The 14,072-nt window shown below is 39.3% G+C and overlaps 2 protein-coding genes across 3 annotated transcripts in view; one reads left to right on the plus strand and one right to left on the minus strand.

The window, feature by feature from the left end:
• Window positions 1-5,543: 5,543 nt before the first annotated feature.
• LOC119481786 (P2Y purinoceptor 1-like) lies at window positions 5,544-9,312 on the minus strand. The gene is made up of 7 exons (XM_037759011.1): window positions 9,186-9,312; window positions 8,234-8,305; window positions 7,281-7,416; window positions 6,979-7,051; window positions 6,741-6,900; window positions 6,017-6,106; window positions 5,544-5,921 (listed from the first exon to the last, which is right to left on the minus strand). Exons 1-7 carry the CDS (start codon window positions 9,294-9,296, stop codon window positions 5,742-5,744), a joined length of 822 nt encoding a protein of 273 aa, XP_037614939.1. The 5' UTR covers window positions 9,297-9,312; the 3' UTR covers window positions 5,544-5,741.
• A 2,803-nt stretch (window positions 9,313-12,115) lies between these two features.
• The window catches only part of lratb.1 (lecithin retinol acyltransferase b, tandem duplicate 1), a 26,080-nt gene continuing 24,123 nt past the window's right edge, over window positions 12,116-14,072 (plus strand). Inside the window, exons 1-2 of one of the 2 annotated variants that reach the window (XM_037758944.1) lie at window positions 12,116-12,510; window positions 13,424-13,524. In XM_037758944.1, the coding sequence (XP_037614872.1) occupies window positions 12,315-12,510; window positions 13,424-13,524 (297 nt within the window). In that variant the 5' untranslated portion in view covers window positions 12,116-12,314. The remainder of the gene's footprint in view (window positions 12,511-13,423; window positions 13,525-14,072) is intronic. The other variant, XM_037758943.1, reaches the window with a different exon arrangement.

The raw sequence follows: 14,072 nt of genomic DNA on the forward strand, positions 1-14,072 counted from the left end.
CACTCGGAGAGCGCAGACCTCCGCCAACGCCTGACTCACGGCTCAAGGCCGGCATTACCGTGAGGTGGTCGGCTTATTATTAACAAACTAATTTGAATACTGTTTCTCCTGCTGCTCTACAGACGGCCGCATGTCCACAGGTGTCCTGTCAGAGCACATTCTGATGACCGATAATGAGGGTTCTTTGCATGTTCCGATCATTCCTTTAGTTTTGGTCAGTTTCCTCATTCTGCAGGGAAATTCTCTTTCCATCCGCCAGCTCATCGTCTCTGGAACCAGCAAGTGATAATAAAGACAAAGATATAGGAGGATAATATTCTTTCGGAAACTCAGGTGTGAGGATGTGGCGAATGAAAAGGCCATTAGATCACCCAGTGTCTTTATTTATCTATTTATTTAAATTAATTGTTGAACAATATATCAGCATAATTGTGCATACTGTATATGATGCCTTTGTCAGGTCACAGTCTTAGTCTATAGGAACTCACAGGAATCAAACAAAAACACACAAAAGTATATATCACTAAAAGTAAATATAAACATACAACAACCCAAACATAAATATGCAATAACCCAAATATAAACATACAACAACCCAAATATAAACATACAACTACCCAAATATAAACATAAAACAATCCAAATATAAACATACAACAACCCAAATATAAACATACAACCTAAATATAAACAAACAACAACCCAAATATAAACATACAACTACCCAAATATAAACATAAAACAATCCAAATATAAACATACAACAACCCAAATATAAACATACAACCTAAATTTAAATAAATAACAACCCAAATATAAACATACAACAACCTAAATTTAAATATATAACAACCCAAATATAAACATACAACAACCTAAATTTAAATATATAACAACCCAAATATAAACATACAACTACCCAAATATAAACATGCAACAACCCAAATATAAACATACAACAACCCAAATATGAACATACAACAACCCAAATATAAACATACAACCTAAATATAAACATACAACAACCTAACAATAAATATACAGTAACCTAAATATAAATATACAGTAACCTAAATATAAATATACAGTTACCTAAATGTACCTGTACTAGGTAGCTTACAGACAAAGTGAATACCATTAACACCATTACCATTATATCTCACTGAAATGTTACTTGTTAGGTGATTATGTCTTATATTAAGGGTTATGAGATATTTTGACTCGTAATTAGACAAATATACTTTGTAAGATTTTACGTTTTTACACTTGACTTCTTATCCTGATTCAGTTTTGTGGCGACAACATGCCAGTTTTCCCGTCTTGTGCAGAAACAGCAGAGGCAGAACCAGACTGCTGGGCACAGTCAAACAGATTCCTGAATCCAGCAACACACACAAATCCTCTCTAGTAATCGACTGCAAGTTGGACAAACCAAAACAGAGCACAAGCCCGACAAACCTCAACAGCAGAGCTCCCATTATGGCCACGATGATGTGGAAAGCTCTCTGCTTCGATTGGTCGACCCGCTCCTTGTCCCGACCCCCTCCCCCTGGTCCTGGATGGGTCAGAACACGGAGAACAGAAAAACAGCAGAAAGATATAACAACTACCGAGACGACCAACAAGCAGATTAATGGGGTGGTGGGAAAACCAGGCAATTGCAGTTTTGTTATCCCCATCCATCCAAAGCACAGCAGCCAAGCACACAAAATGCTGATGTTTCTGATCCGGACCCCTTCCGTCTCTCGCAGGCGTATGTAGGTGACGGGGTGAACAACCGCCAGGTAGCGCTCCACACAGGTGAGGAGGTGAAACACAGTCTGTCCAGGGAAAATAACGCCGTATAAATACATCCCCAAATGTAACAGCATATCACTGAGGGTGAAAAAGCCCAAACAATAGACGAATGATCCGAGAACACAAAAAACCTCCACTGTGACCATGTGGTAGGTGAAGAGGTCAGAGTGGCTTGTTTTCTGCTGACGCCTCCATCGTTGGAAACCCATGTAGAGGATGAGGATGTAGAGAGGGACGAGGAAGAGGAGGTTGGCGAAGGTGTACGTGATGTAGATGGCAGTGCTGCCCGTGTATTTCAGGCATGCCATGTATAATAAAGGGGCAAAGGTGGCATTGAGGGAGGATGAAGAGTTGACGGACATGGCCTGTGGAAGAGAGAAGAGTAAGGAGGCAAAATATGGAACAACATGCAACTGGTGGTGGCCGTGCATCCAACAGTGATGCTCAGAAGTTACTGGGCCTCATGTTGGAACCACTCATGAGAACAGATAATTAATCCACGTACGAGCGATTCACGGGGAATTTGAAGCATTCACCAGTTTTCTCGTACTGAAGCTGCGTTCACACCAAGAGCGAAGCGAATTTTAGATACCAACAACTTCTCTTTCCTCCATTTCCTCCATCAACCGTGGAAGAAATAACCACTGTTGCTGCTTTGTACATGTTGGTGAAGTCCCAGATATGTCAGGAAACCAAACGCCGTCGTGTCTGGGTTCATAACGTCACCCGGCGGCGAGCTGTATTCACATACAGTGTTATTGCTCCGACTGTATCTAGCAGTCACACATCGCTACGTAGTCGTATGAACCTAAAAATAAACAGATTGTGCTGTGATTTAAAATCAATAAACGGATCAAAATGATGACGAAACAACTACATAATGATGCTGATTAGTAAAAAGTGTGAATTCATGCTTTTTCAGGTCTGTTACCATGACGACAAACAGACAACTTTTAAAACGCTTGTTTTAAATTTGCGTCCCTTTGGCGCGAATTTGCATCTATTCGCCTCTTTGCATTTACTTTGTCTGTAAACACGTGATCACCAGATGACGTTTTGGTGAATACAACTTGGAACAGATATTACGGATAAAAGTACTAAAATATTTTTTTGATGAGGCCCATTATTTAGTCACAAAGTCACAATGAAGAAATACCCTCCAAAAGTTTTACTGTTATAAAAATAACTATTGAATATTAAACTCTCAGCCTCTGAAGACTACAATAAATTCATTAATTACAAATTTTCACAGACCAAAGTCTGAAAACATCGATTAAACCTCACCATCAGTTAACGTCATTAGCATTAGTTGGTCACCTTTAGATCATAAAAAGGAGCATTTATTCATAGAAATAGGCTTCACATTGACTATCAGATATTTATTTAGACTACTAGAAATAAATATAGATGCACATTAAAAGAGACAAACCTTTTCCGTTGTCTGTTTTCTCCAACTTGATGAAGCTGTGTCCGTTTCCTGTTTCTCCGCAGACTGCCATACGTTGCTGTCCTGTCAGAACATGTATAGCTGAGAGGTGTGTCTGGAACATGTGGAAAATATACAGAACTGGGAGGTCTTCGCATTTTCGCAAAAGCAACAATGAACACCTGGTTAAATCTGATCTTCTGCCCTCATGTAGGAATGTGTAGAACAACAACATAATGGCCAGAGCCATATGTTGTAAGAGCAGCGTAGGGTCATTTGGCGAATAGCAGAGCCAGAGCGTAAAGTGTGTTTGGGAAGTGAGTGGTGAAGCGGGGGCGAATGTGTGTGATGGTGTGAGCGAACAGGTGAGCTAGTGGAGCAATGTAGGGAGGAGTGGATGGGTGGGTCGAAAAACACCAGACTTTCACCAGGAGACACTATTGGTGCCCCGTGTGAAGCAAGAAGTCAACGTTGATTTATTTGTCACGTAACTTCCGTACTTAAGTTACAGCACTTACAGAGTTATTTTAAGCCAAACCGAGATCTTTTCCTAAACCTAACTAAGTAGTTTTGTTGCCTAAACCTAACCAAAGCACAAAAATATGTCATCTAGAACACGCCAGTTTTCCGGCTCTGTGCAGGAACAGCAGAGGTAGAATGAGGCTGCTCGGCAGACATAGCCAGAACGAAAACATTACCCCCACACATCCACTTCTTCCAATTCCTGTCTGCAGGTTGAACATGAAATTGCTAACCAGTAACCCACAGAACCTCAACATCAGTGTTCCCATTATGGCCATGATGGTGTGGAAGGCCCTCTGCTTTGATTGGTCAACTCTGTCCCCGCCCACCTTCCCCAGGCCGAGGCGAATCAGAACGCGGAGAGCAGAAATGCTGCAGAAAGAGACAACGATTAAGCTGAGGGATAACGTGACAGAAATGAGAACGATGGGGAAGTAAGGGAAGTAAAGGACTGTTAGACCTGTCACTCCAACGCACAGCAGCCAAACACAACCAACGCCGATGTTCCTGACCTTCACCCCGCCGGCCTTCCTCAAGCTCAGGTAGGTGATGGGGTGAGCGACGGCCAGGTAACGCTCCATGCAGGTCAGGCAGTGAAAGAAAGTCTGTCCGGGGTAGGTGATGATAATCAAAAAATACCCAACCGACATCATTTCCAAACTACACGTGAAGATGGCGACGCAGTAGAAGACCGTTCCCAACACGCCCATCACCTCTAAAGTGACCATGTGGTAGGTGATGACATCCGAGTGGCTCGTTGTTCCCACGGTAACCGAGCCCCGGCGCCTCCACCGTCGGAACCCCATCCAGAGGATGAGGATGTAGAGCGGGAGGAGGAGGAGGAGGTTGGTGAAGGTGAAGGAGATGAAGATGGAGGAGCTAACGTTGCTCTCAGCGCAGTGAAAGATGTTGGGATAGATTAAGGAGTTTGAGGAGCAGCGGTGAGATCGCAGGGAGGCGTTGGAGGAAGAGTTGACCGACATGTTTGATGGATGAAAGCCTGAAGAGGAGATATCAAGACCTCAGAATCATGCAATTAAAAAATCAATTCTACAACAGTGGCCTGAGGGCGGTTGGTTTTAGTGCCGACGTCACAATGACGTCACGGTGTTAGCTGGACGCTAAACAAAGGAAAGACTGGAGGCTAACGCTAGCAGTGGGATAAAGTTACACATCTAAAATGTCGTTGTTGACAAATCTCCCTTTAAAGTATGTTTTGAACAGAGAAAAAATCTGCGATTAATTTTCAATTAATCGCAATTAACTATGGACAATTATGTGATTAATCGCCCTTAAATATTTTAATCAATTGACAGCTCTAAAATCTATCTAATAGGGCTGTCAATATCAATTTAAAGACTGTTAATCCTTGGAACTAATCTTGTATATTGATGTGCATACACCAGAAAAGAAAAACGGATATATAATACTCTCAGAAAAAATTATTTGATATGTAAAAACCTGCTAATATCTGCACAGTGAACACAACTTGTCTGACTTTAAGTTTAGTTTTTCTTTTCTCCGTTAAGCTAAACATGAAATTGAAATATAGTTGACCTAATTCATCGTAGTCGTTTTTCTGTATTCTGTAAATCCAAATGTTCCATCGCCTTAATCTAAATGTTATTAATCCATTTTAAAGAAAGTAAAACAGACCCACCTGGTGCGCAGTATTTATTTCAGGTATCTATTAATGTCCAGCAGTAAGTTGTCTGGTGTGAACGGGTGTCCTGGTGATGATGACCGACTGTCGGTGTTTGTGTTGGTTTTGTCTTGGTGGGAGGGAAATAGGCAGCTTGTTTGCATGATGCCAAACCACTGAAGTTATTAATATCTTTATTCATTTAAATTTTCCAAGAGCCGGTGTTGTTCCAGCAGAATGTTCTGATTATAATATCACTTAATATCAATGTGTTTTAGCTTCTGTAGATTACATATCAAGATGTTGAGACTAAACAGATCAAATGACTGTCTACGGGGTCTTGAGGTTGTGAGGTTAACTGTTGGTGGGTGACTTCCCCCTCCTCAGCAGGTACACGAGGGGCTGGACGAAGCTGCCGAACACAGAGAAGGAGAGAGAAGCAGGAAACAGCTGACACAGGTAAACGTGCCGGGACAGCCGACCTCTCAGTGGCACCGCCAGCACCACCGGCAGGTAGTTCAACACCATCATCACCTGCAAACACACTGAACTTGAAGACCGGAGGTCTGTGTTGACAGAGATATGAATAATTCCCAAGAATATATACTGTATAATAGTTGTTCATTTACCTGTATGACCAGAACTGTGACAAAGGCCTTTTTCTTGGCTGGATCAACGTCCTGTTTGCTGCCATCACCTGGACCGGGCTGACGCAGAACCTGAATGAATTCATACTATGTAAGTATATGTAGTTTTCAAGTGTTTATATTTATATATTAGGGCTCATAGTTAATAGTAATTAATTGCACATTTTTTTATCTGTTCAAAATGTACAATGACCAAAATTTAGCACAACTTCATAGCGTTATTTAGCGATATTCCCGAGTATTAGGGGTATGTCATCAGCATATTGGCGAATCGGAGATATAAATAGACACACAGATACAGTATGAAGTACACATATTGCTTATACATATAGCTAGTATGACATAGTTGGTACCAATGGATTCTTTAGGTTTTCTAGTTTCATATGATACCAGTATCTTCACTCTAGCTTTAAAACGGAGCCCGCTACAACCGCTGAAGACAAAATAGCGGCCGGGCCGTCGGTGAGTTAAGGGGTTGGGCGATAATCATATTTTTTATCAATTGTTCAGTCTATTAAAAAAAGGCCATTCCAGTTTTTATGTTGAGATAAGCAACGGAATATGAAAATATGTATGAATGTCTGATGTTGATTGACATCCTGAATTTTAACACTTCTAAACTTTTAAAAGGTCTCGAGTGTTGGTGAAGTTCAACGTGTGAAACAGCAGCTTTCACGCAGCAGTGATGTGGTTTCTCCGGACTGACCTGCAGGATGTGGACGCAGCAGAAACCCTGCAGCAGCAACAGCAGCAGGAAGAGGATCGGGAAGGCGAAGACAAACTTCAAGATGTTACAAACGCAGAAGAAGAAAGTCAAAGTCCAAACCAGAGGGAGGGCAAAGAGACGAGTCCGCACGGAGCTGCGTCTGAGAGACACATGGGAGGAGAGATTAGTGGAGGAGCCCTCGTACAGTCAGTGAACGAGTGTTTATTGTATGTCAGACCTCAGGTAGGTGACAGGATGAACTACTCCCAGGTACCGCTCCACACACACACACGCCTGAAACAGAGGTCGTCCTGCGGAGGGAAACACAGTCAAGTCAATATTATTCCTTCTAGTCCTTTCCCTCTGAAAATAAACAAATCAGGACCAACTCCTCAACCAAAAGGCCTATATGCATATATCTGGTCTCTTTTGAATGGTAAGAATACGTATGACCCGCTTCGACCCGGTACTGGGTCCATCGGGCTTTGGAGGTTTTAACGACTGTTGGAAAAACTCAAACTCTACAGAGGAAGCGTTTACCTGCGCTGAGCAGACCATAGAAGAAGAGGTTGAACGTATTCAGAGAGGTACTTTTGATGAAGTAGTAGTTGAGCGGTCGCAGGAACGAGAGCAAGATGTAGACACACTCCAGTAACGCCAGGTTCAGAGTAAACACCTACAAAACAACAGACAAAAAACATTGTATATCATTATTGTTTACATCTTATCATTGCTGTTGATGTTCGGAAACTAAACTTTAGGGCGTTTTAAGGCGAACAAGATATCTTTAAGAACTAATAATGTCCTCCGGAGCTCTGTAGTGTTATAAAACTAAAGTTGTTAATACTCATAGTGTACTGCAGCCCAGTCGCACAGCAGTTCATGAAATAGTCACGAAATTTAATGTATTAATTCAAGTACAAGACATGAAATGCACTTTTTTTTTCGTGATGGTCACCACGAAATCATTTTGTATAAAATCCACGTAATTGCAAACCAGGAAATATAAAGAGCGGCAAACGCCACATACGGAGGAGGTCGGGGTGGAAGGGTGGGTCGAAAAACTCAGGACTTTCACCAGGAGGCCACTATTGGTGCCCCGTGTGAGGCCAGAAGTCAACGTTGATTTCTTTTTTTCATGTAACATCCGTACGTAAGTTACAGCACTTCTGGAGTTATTTTAACCCAAACCACAATCTTTTCCTAAACCTAACTAAGTAGTTTTATTTTGAAAAGACAAATTGACATGTGCGTCATGTGTTGCTGAACATTCATTGCAAAAAAGCATGAAAACTCCGTTGTTGAAAGTCGTGCTGAGCGTCTCGAAAAAAAGGAAAATAAATGTCTATGTACACGAATCAAATAGATTAAATTTTGTGACTATTTCACGAACTGAAGCTGCTCTTTAAAGGAATTAATTGCTATTATTGTATAAGAAATATACATAGAAATTTGAGCTGCCAATCTGAACGTTAGCTGGTAACAGTGTTTACCTCCGAGGCTTTGATGGACTGAGAGCTGTGGCCGATCAACCAGACTGTCCAGGCGTTCACTGGTAGGCCGAACTAGAGGTAAAAGTTCAAAAGTTAGCACGCCACTTTTAATGGTAAATTAATAGTTAATTAAACTTAGTTAATAATTATTTTACTGTTTACAAACAATGAAATGATAATTAATAATGTTTACTAATTATTAGTAATGCTATAATTTATGTTATTTTAACAGTTTATTGTTGCACACATTGTAACATTTGATATACTATATTTATATAAATTATATATATATGTATATATATATAAGAGATTATTAAAACACAACAAAACAACAATAAATATTACATAGCTAGATATTTCTATACCTTGTTAAATGGTTAATAAATACTTTGTAAAGCATCTATAAACATTATTTAGATAATTAATACTTTGTTAATGGTTAATAATTGGTTTCTGGTCCATCTATCTATGCAATGTTTATAGATGTTTTACAAATAATTTCTTAAAGGTTTACAAATCATTTGGTAATCACTAACAAATACTTAATATAGTATATAAAATGTTATAATGTGGCGCCTGGGTTAGCTCAGTTGGTAGAGCGGGCGTCCATGTATCAAGGCTTGGTCCTGACCGCGGTGGCCAGGGTTCGAATCCGGCCTGTGGCCCTTTCCTCATCCACTCTCTCTCTCCCCCCTTTCAAGACTCTATCCACTGTCCTCAATAAAAAAAATGGAAAAATGCCCCCAAAAAAATAACTTATAAAAAAAAAAAAAAAAATTATAATGTGTACAACAATAAACTGTTAATAGTTTACTAATGTAATCAGAATGTAATTGTTATCGTCTCTTATCTGCTATGATACAATATATCATTTCTAAACTAATTATTTCATATTACACAAACTAATAATTAGTATCATCTAACAAAAGAAGAATGAACTCGAACAACGCACCACGAGGTTGATGGCCTCCACGGCGAAGAAGAGCCGGATTCCGTGAGTAGATGAGGGGCACGGGTTCCACTGGGTCTCCTCAGAGGAGTTCTGAGAGGAGGACGAGTTCATCCTCACCGGACAAACAAGAGACTGAAGACAAACAGAAGACACCTCGTTGTCTCCTCTTCTTCTGCAAAGGTTTAATGCAGTGGTTCCCAACCCAGAGATCACAGTGGTCTGCTCTGAGGTTGTCAACACTAGATTTGCTTATGTATAACTAAAATCATAATAATAACACGGTGGATCATTTCTACAAAAGTCTTTTTTACAGAATGCAGAAATAAATCAGGGGTGAAATACAAAGGGGAAAAGCTTGCAGAAATAAATATATAAATGCATTATTACATAAATAAATACATACATTTAAAAATAACTGTAAAATATATATATATATTTTAATGGCTAGTTAGGTTTAGGAAACAAAAAGTTAAAAGTTAGGATCAGGGTAAGGAAGCAAGGCAGGACATAAAAACTAAATAGACGAGATGTAAACTTGCAGAAAAATACTTGTCGAATATTTTTTTAATAACTCGCTTTTATTTGAAGACTTATTTTATTTAATAAATGAGATTTAAATATTTAAAAGCTGCGACTCACCTGTGTCTTCAGGTAGATCAGTGGACAGATTCCTCCGATGCAAACCAGCGTGTCATAAACAGTACTAGTACACACTCACAGATACTATTACAGAGTATTCAAAACCCTCCATTAGGCTGCAGGACGGCTGCTTTGCATCAGAGGACCGGCCACCTGCATCACTGACTGACTGATCTCCTCTCTGTTCTCATTGATGACCAACAACAACCGCAGAGCTTCACCTCAACTGATGACATCTATTAACCATAAACACATGTATTATGTTATATAAAGTTATATAAATTATGACTTTATTTATTGCCCAGATATTTAATTATCTGTTCATAAACGGAAAGGTGGAACTAAGTACATTTACTCAAGTACATATCTGAGGTACTTGTAATTTACTTTGAGCAATATCTTTTCATGCCACTTTCTACTTTGGTATTATAGATAATTTTATTAATAATACTTAGTAGTAATGCCATAATTTATGTTATTTTATCATTAGGTTGTGTAATATGAAATAATTAGTTTATAAATTCTTTGTTGTATCGTAGCTGATGAGAGACGATAACAATTACATCCTGGTTACTTTAGTAACAGGATTTATTAACACTTCATGGTTGCACACATTATAACATTTTATTAGTTTTTTTTACTGTAACAGAGTATTTCTGCAGTGTGGTGTTTGTACTGTTACTGTAACAGAGTATTTAAGGTGGTATTAGTGTTTTTACTGTAACAGAGTATTTCTGCAGTGTGGTGTTTGTACTGTTACTGTAACAGAGTATTTAAGGTGGTATTAGTGTTTTTACTGTAACAGAGTATTTCTGCAGTGTGGTGTTTGTACTGTTACTGTAACAGAGTATTTAAGGTGGTATTAGTGTTTTTACTGTAACAGAGTACTTCTGGTGGTATTAGTGTTTTTACTGTAACAGAGTATTTAAGGTGGTATTAGTGTTTTTACTGTAACAGAGTATTTAAGGTGGTATTAGTGTTTTTACTGTAACAGAGTATTTAAGGTGGTATTAGTGTTTTTACTGTAACAGAGTATTTAAGGTGGTATTAGTGTTTTTACTGTAACAGAGTATTTAAGGTGGTATTAGTGTTTTTACTGTAACAGAGTACTTAAGGTGGTATTAGTGTTTTTACTGTAACAGAGTATTTAAGGTGGTATTAGTGTTTTTACTGTAACAGAGTACTTAAGGTGGTATTAGTGTTTTTACTGTAACAGAGTATTTAAGGTGGTATTAGTGTTTTTACTGTAACAGAGTATTTAAGGTGGTATTAGTGTTTTTACTGTAACAGAGTATTTAAGGTGGTATTAGTGTTTTTACTGTAACAGAGTATTTAAGGTGGTATTAGTGTTTTTACTGTAACAGAGTACTTAAGGTGGTATTAGTGTTTTTACTGTAACAGAGTATTTAAGGTGGTATTAGTGTTTTTACTGTAACAGAGTATTTAAGGTGGTATTAGTGTTTTTACTGTAACAGAGTATTTAAGGTGGTATTAGTGTTTTTACTGTAACAGAGTATTTAAGGTGGTATTAGTGTTTTTACTGTAACAGAGTATTTAAGGTGGTATTAGTGTTTTTACTGTAACAGAGTATTTAAGGTGGTATTAGTGTTTTTACTGTAACAGAGTATTTAAGGTGGTATTAGTGTTTTTACTGTAACAGAGTATTTAAGGTGGTATTAGTGTTTTTACTGTAACAGAGTATTTAAGGTGGTATTAGTGTTTTTACTGTAACAGAGTATTTAAGGTGGTATTAGTGTTTTTACTGTAACAGAGTATTTAAGGTGGTATTAGTGTTTTTACTGTAACAGAGTATTTAAGGTGGTATTAGTGTTTTTACTGTAACAGAGTACTTAAGGTGGTATTAGTGTTTTTACTGTAACAGAGTATTTAAGGTGGTATTAGTGTTTTTACTGTAACAGAGTATTTAAGGTGGTATTAGTGTTTTTACTGTAACAGAGTATTTAAGGTGGTATTAGTGTTTTTACTGTAACAGAGTATTTAAGGTGGTATTAGTGTTTTTACTGTAACAGAGTATTTAAGGTGGTATTAGTGTTTTTACTGTAACAGAGTATTTAAGGTGGTATTAGTGTTTTTACTGTAACAGAGTATTTAAGGTGGTATTAGTGTTTTTACTGTAACAGAGTATTTAAGGTGGTATTAGTGTTTTTACTGTAACAGAGTATTTAAGGTGGTATTAGTGTTTTTACTGTAACAGAGTACTTAAGGTGGTATTAGTGTTTTTACTAGAGGACAGTAAAGGATGTGAGACCCCGGATGGACGGAAGCGTTCAGTGACGTATTTCCTGTCGGACTGTTTTTATGGATGGACCAGAGCGCACCTTGAACTCTTGCATTAGATTCACCCTCCTCTCTTCTCCTCTTCTCCTCTCTTCTCCTCTCCTCCTCTCCTCTCCTCCTCTCCTCTCCTCTCTGTTCTCCTCCTCTCTGTTCTGTTCTGTTCGTTTGCAGTAATAGATACTTGTATTAAAGATGTATTTACTGCGCCAGTGCGTCAGTTCGCGTTTTAACTTCAGGTTGTTACACGTTAGCTCATCAAGTTCATCACATGACGACAGAACCAGAACCAGAACCAGAACCAGCTTCAGGTGCTACTCCAGTTCTGCTGGGACGGAACCGGTCCGGATCGGCTGTGCCTCCGGGTTCTGGGGGGACACAGCCACCTCAGGTAAACACAGAGACAGAGACAGACAACCTGGTAGCTTTGTGATGCTAACCACTCTCTGACCTCTGACCCAGTTCACTCTCTGACCTCTGACCCAGTTCAGTCTCTGACCTCTGACCCAGTTCAGTCTCTGACCTCTGACCCAGTTCAGTCTCTGACCTCTGACCCAGTTCACTCTCTGACCTCTGACCCAGTTCAGTCTCTGACCTCTGACCCAGTTCAGTCTCTGACCTCTGACCCAGTTCACTCTCTGACCTCTGACCCAGTTCAGTCTCTGACCTTTGACCCAGTTCAGTCTCTGACCTTTGACCCAGTTCACTCTCTGACCTCTGACCCAGTTCAGTCTCTGACCTTTGACCCAGTTCAGTCTCTGACCTTTGACCCAGTTCAGTCTCTGACCTTTGACCCAGTTCAGTCTCTGACCTCTGACCCAGTTCACTCTCTGACCTTTGACCCAGTTCAGTCTCTGACCTTTGACCCAGTTCACTCTCTGACCTTTGACCCAGTTCAGTCTCTGACCTTTGACCCAGTTCAGTCTCTGACCTTTGACCCAGTTCAGTCTCTGTTAGCTGAAGTCTGTTTCTCTGTTAATAGAGGTATGAACTCTTCAGGATAAGAGCCTTGTTTCAGGACAGCATGGTTTCTACTCCAGCAGCAACATTTTACTGGACTGATCTTGTTACTGAGATTGACTTATTATTATTATTATTATTATTATTATATATATCTATATATAATCTTGTTCGTTATATTGACTTATTATTTATATATATATATATATATATATATATATATAATATAATATAAAAGTCTCCCGTGTGACGGGAGCCGAGGACGTTAAAATGTTTTCTACATGTGAATGATTTAGCATCACCACCAGTCAGTAATAATAATAATAAGTGTTGTGTGTGGTCAGTGCCTCAGCTGGTGTACGGGGGGAAGCTGGACTTCCTGGTGTTTGACTACCTCAGTGAGATCACCATGTCTCTGCTCACCGCCGCCAAGACCAAGATGCCTGTGAGTCCCACACCTTTACCCTCGTCATTACACCTTTACCCTCCTTATTACACCTTTACCCTCGTCATTACACCTTTACCCTCCTTATTACACCTTTACCCTCGTCATTACACCTTTACCCTCCTTATTACACCTTTATCCTCCTTATTACACCTTTATCCTCCTTATTACACCTTTACCCTCCTTATTACATCTTTACCCTCCTTATTACACCTTTACCCTCCTTATTACACCTTTACCCTCCTTATTACATCTTTACCCTCCTTATTACACCTTTATCCTCCTTATTACACCTTTATCCTCCTTATTACACCTTTACCCTCCTTATTACACCTTTATCCTCCTTATTACACCTTTACCCTCCTTATTACACCTTTACCCTCCTTATTACATCTTTACCCTCCTTATTACACCTTTATCCTCCTTATTACACCTTTATCCTCCTTATTACACCTTTACCCTCCTTATTACACCTTTATCCTCCTTATTACACCTTTACCCTCCTTATTACACCTTTACCCTCGTCATTACACCTTTACCCTCCTTAT

The sequence above is a fragment of the Sebastes umbrosus genome, chromosome 22 (genome assembly GCF_015220745.1).
Source record: "Sebastes umbrosus isolate fSebUmb1 chromosome 22, fSebUmb1.pri, whole genome shotgun sequence".
In the NCBI taxonomy this organism is placed as follows: Eukaryota; Metazoa; Chordata; class Actinopteri; order Perciformes; family Sebastidae; genus Sebastes; species Sebastes umbrosus.

Bases quoted from the DNA above. Each gene is read 5' to 3' on its own strand.
- LOC119481786 (XM_037759011.1), bottom strand. From the start codon at position 9,296: ATGAACTCGTCCTCCTCTCAGAACTCCTCTGAGGAGACCCAGTGGAAC. The intron at 6,107-6,740 runs GTCAGTCCGGAG...GAATTCATTCAG, and splicing joins GCTGCGTCCACATCCTGCAG to GTTCTGCGTCAGCCCGGTCC. The intron at 5,922-6,016 runs GTAAATGAACAA...GTGTGTTTGCAG, and splicing joins TCACAGTTCTGGTCATACAG to GTGATGATGGTGTTGAACTA.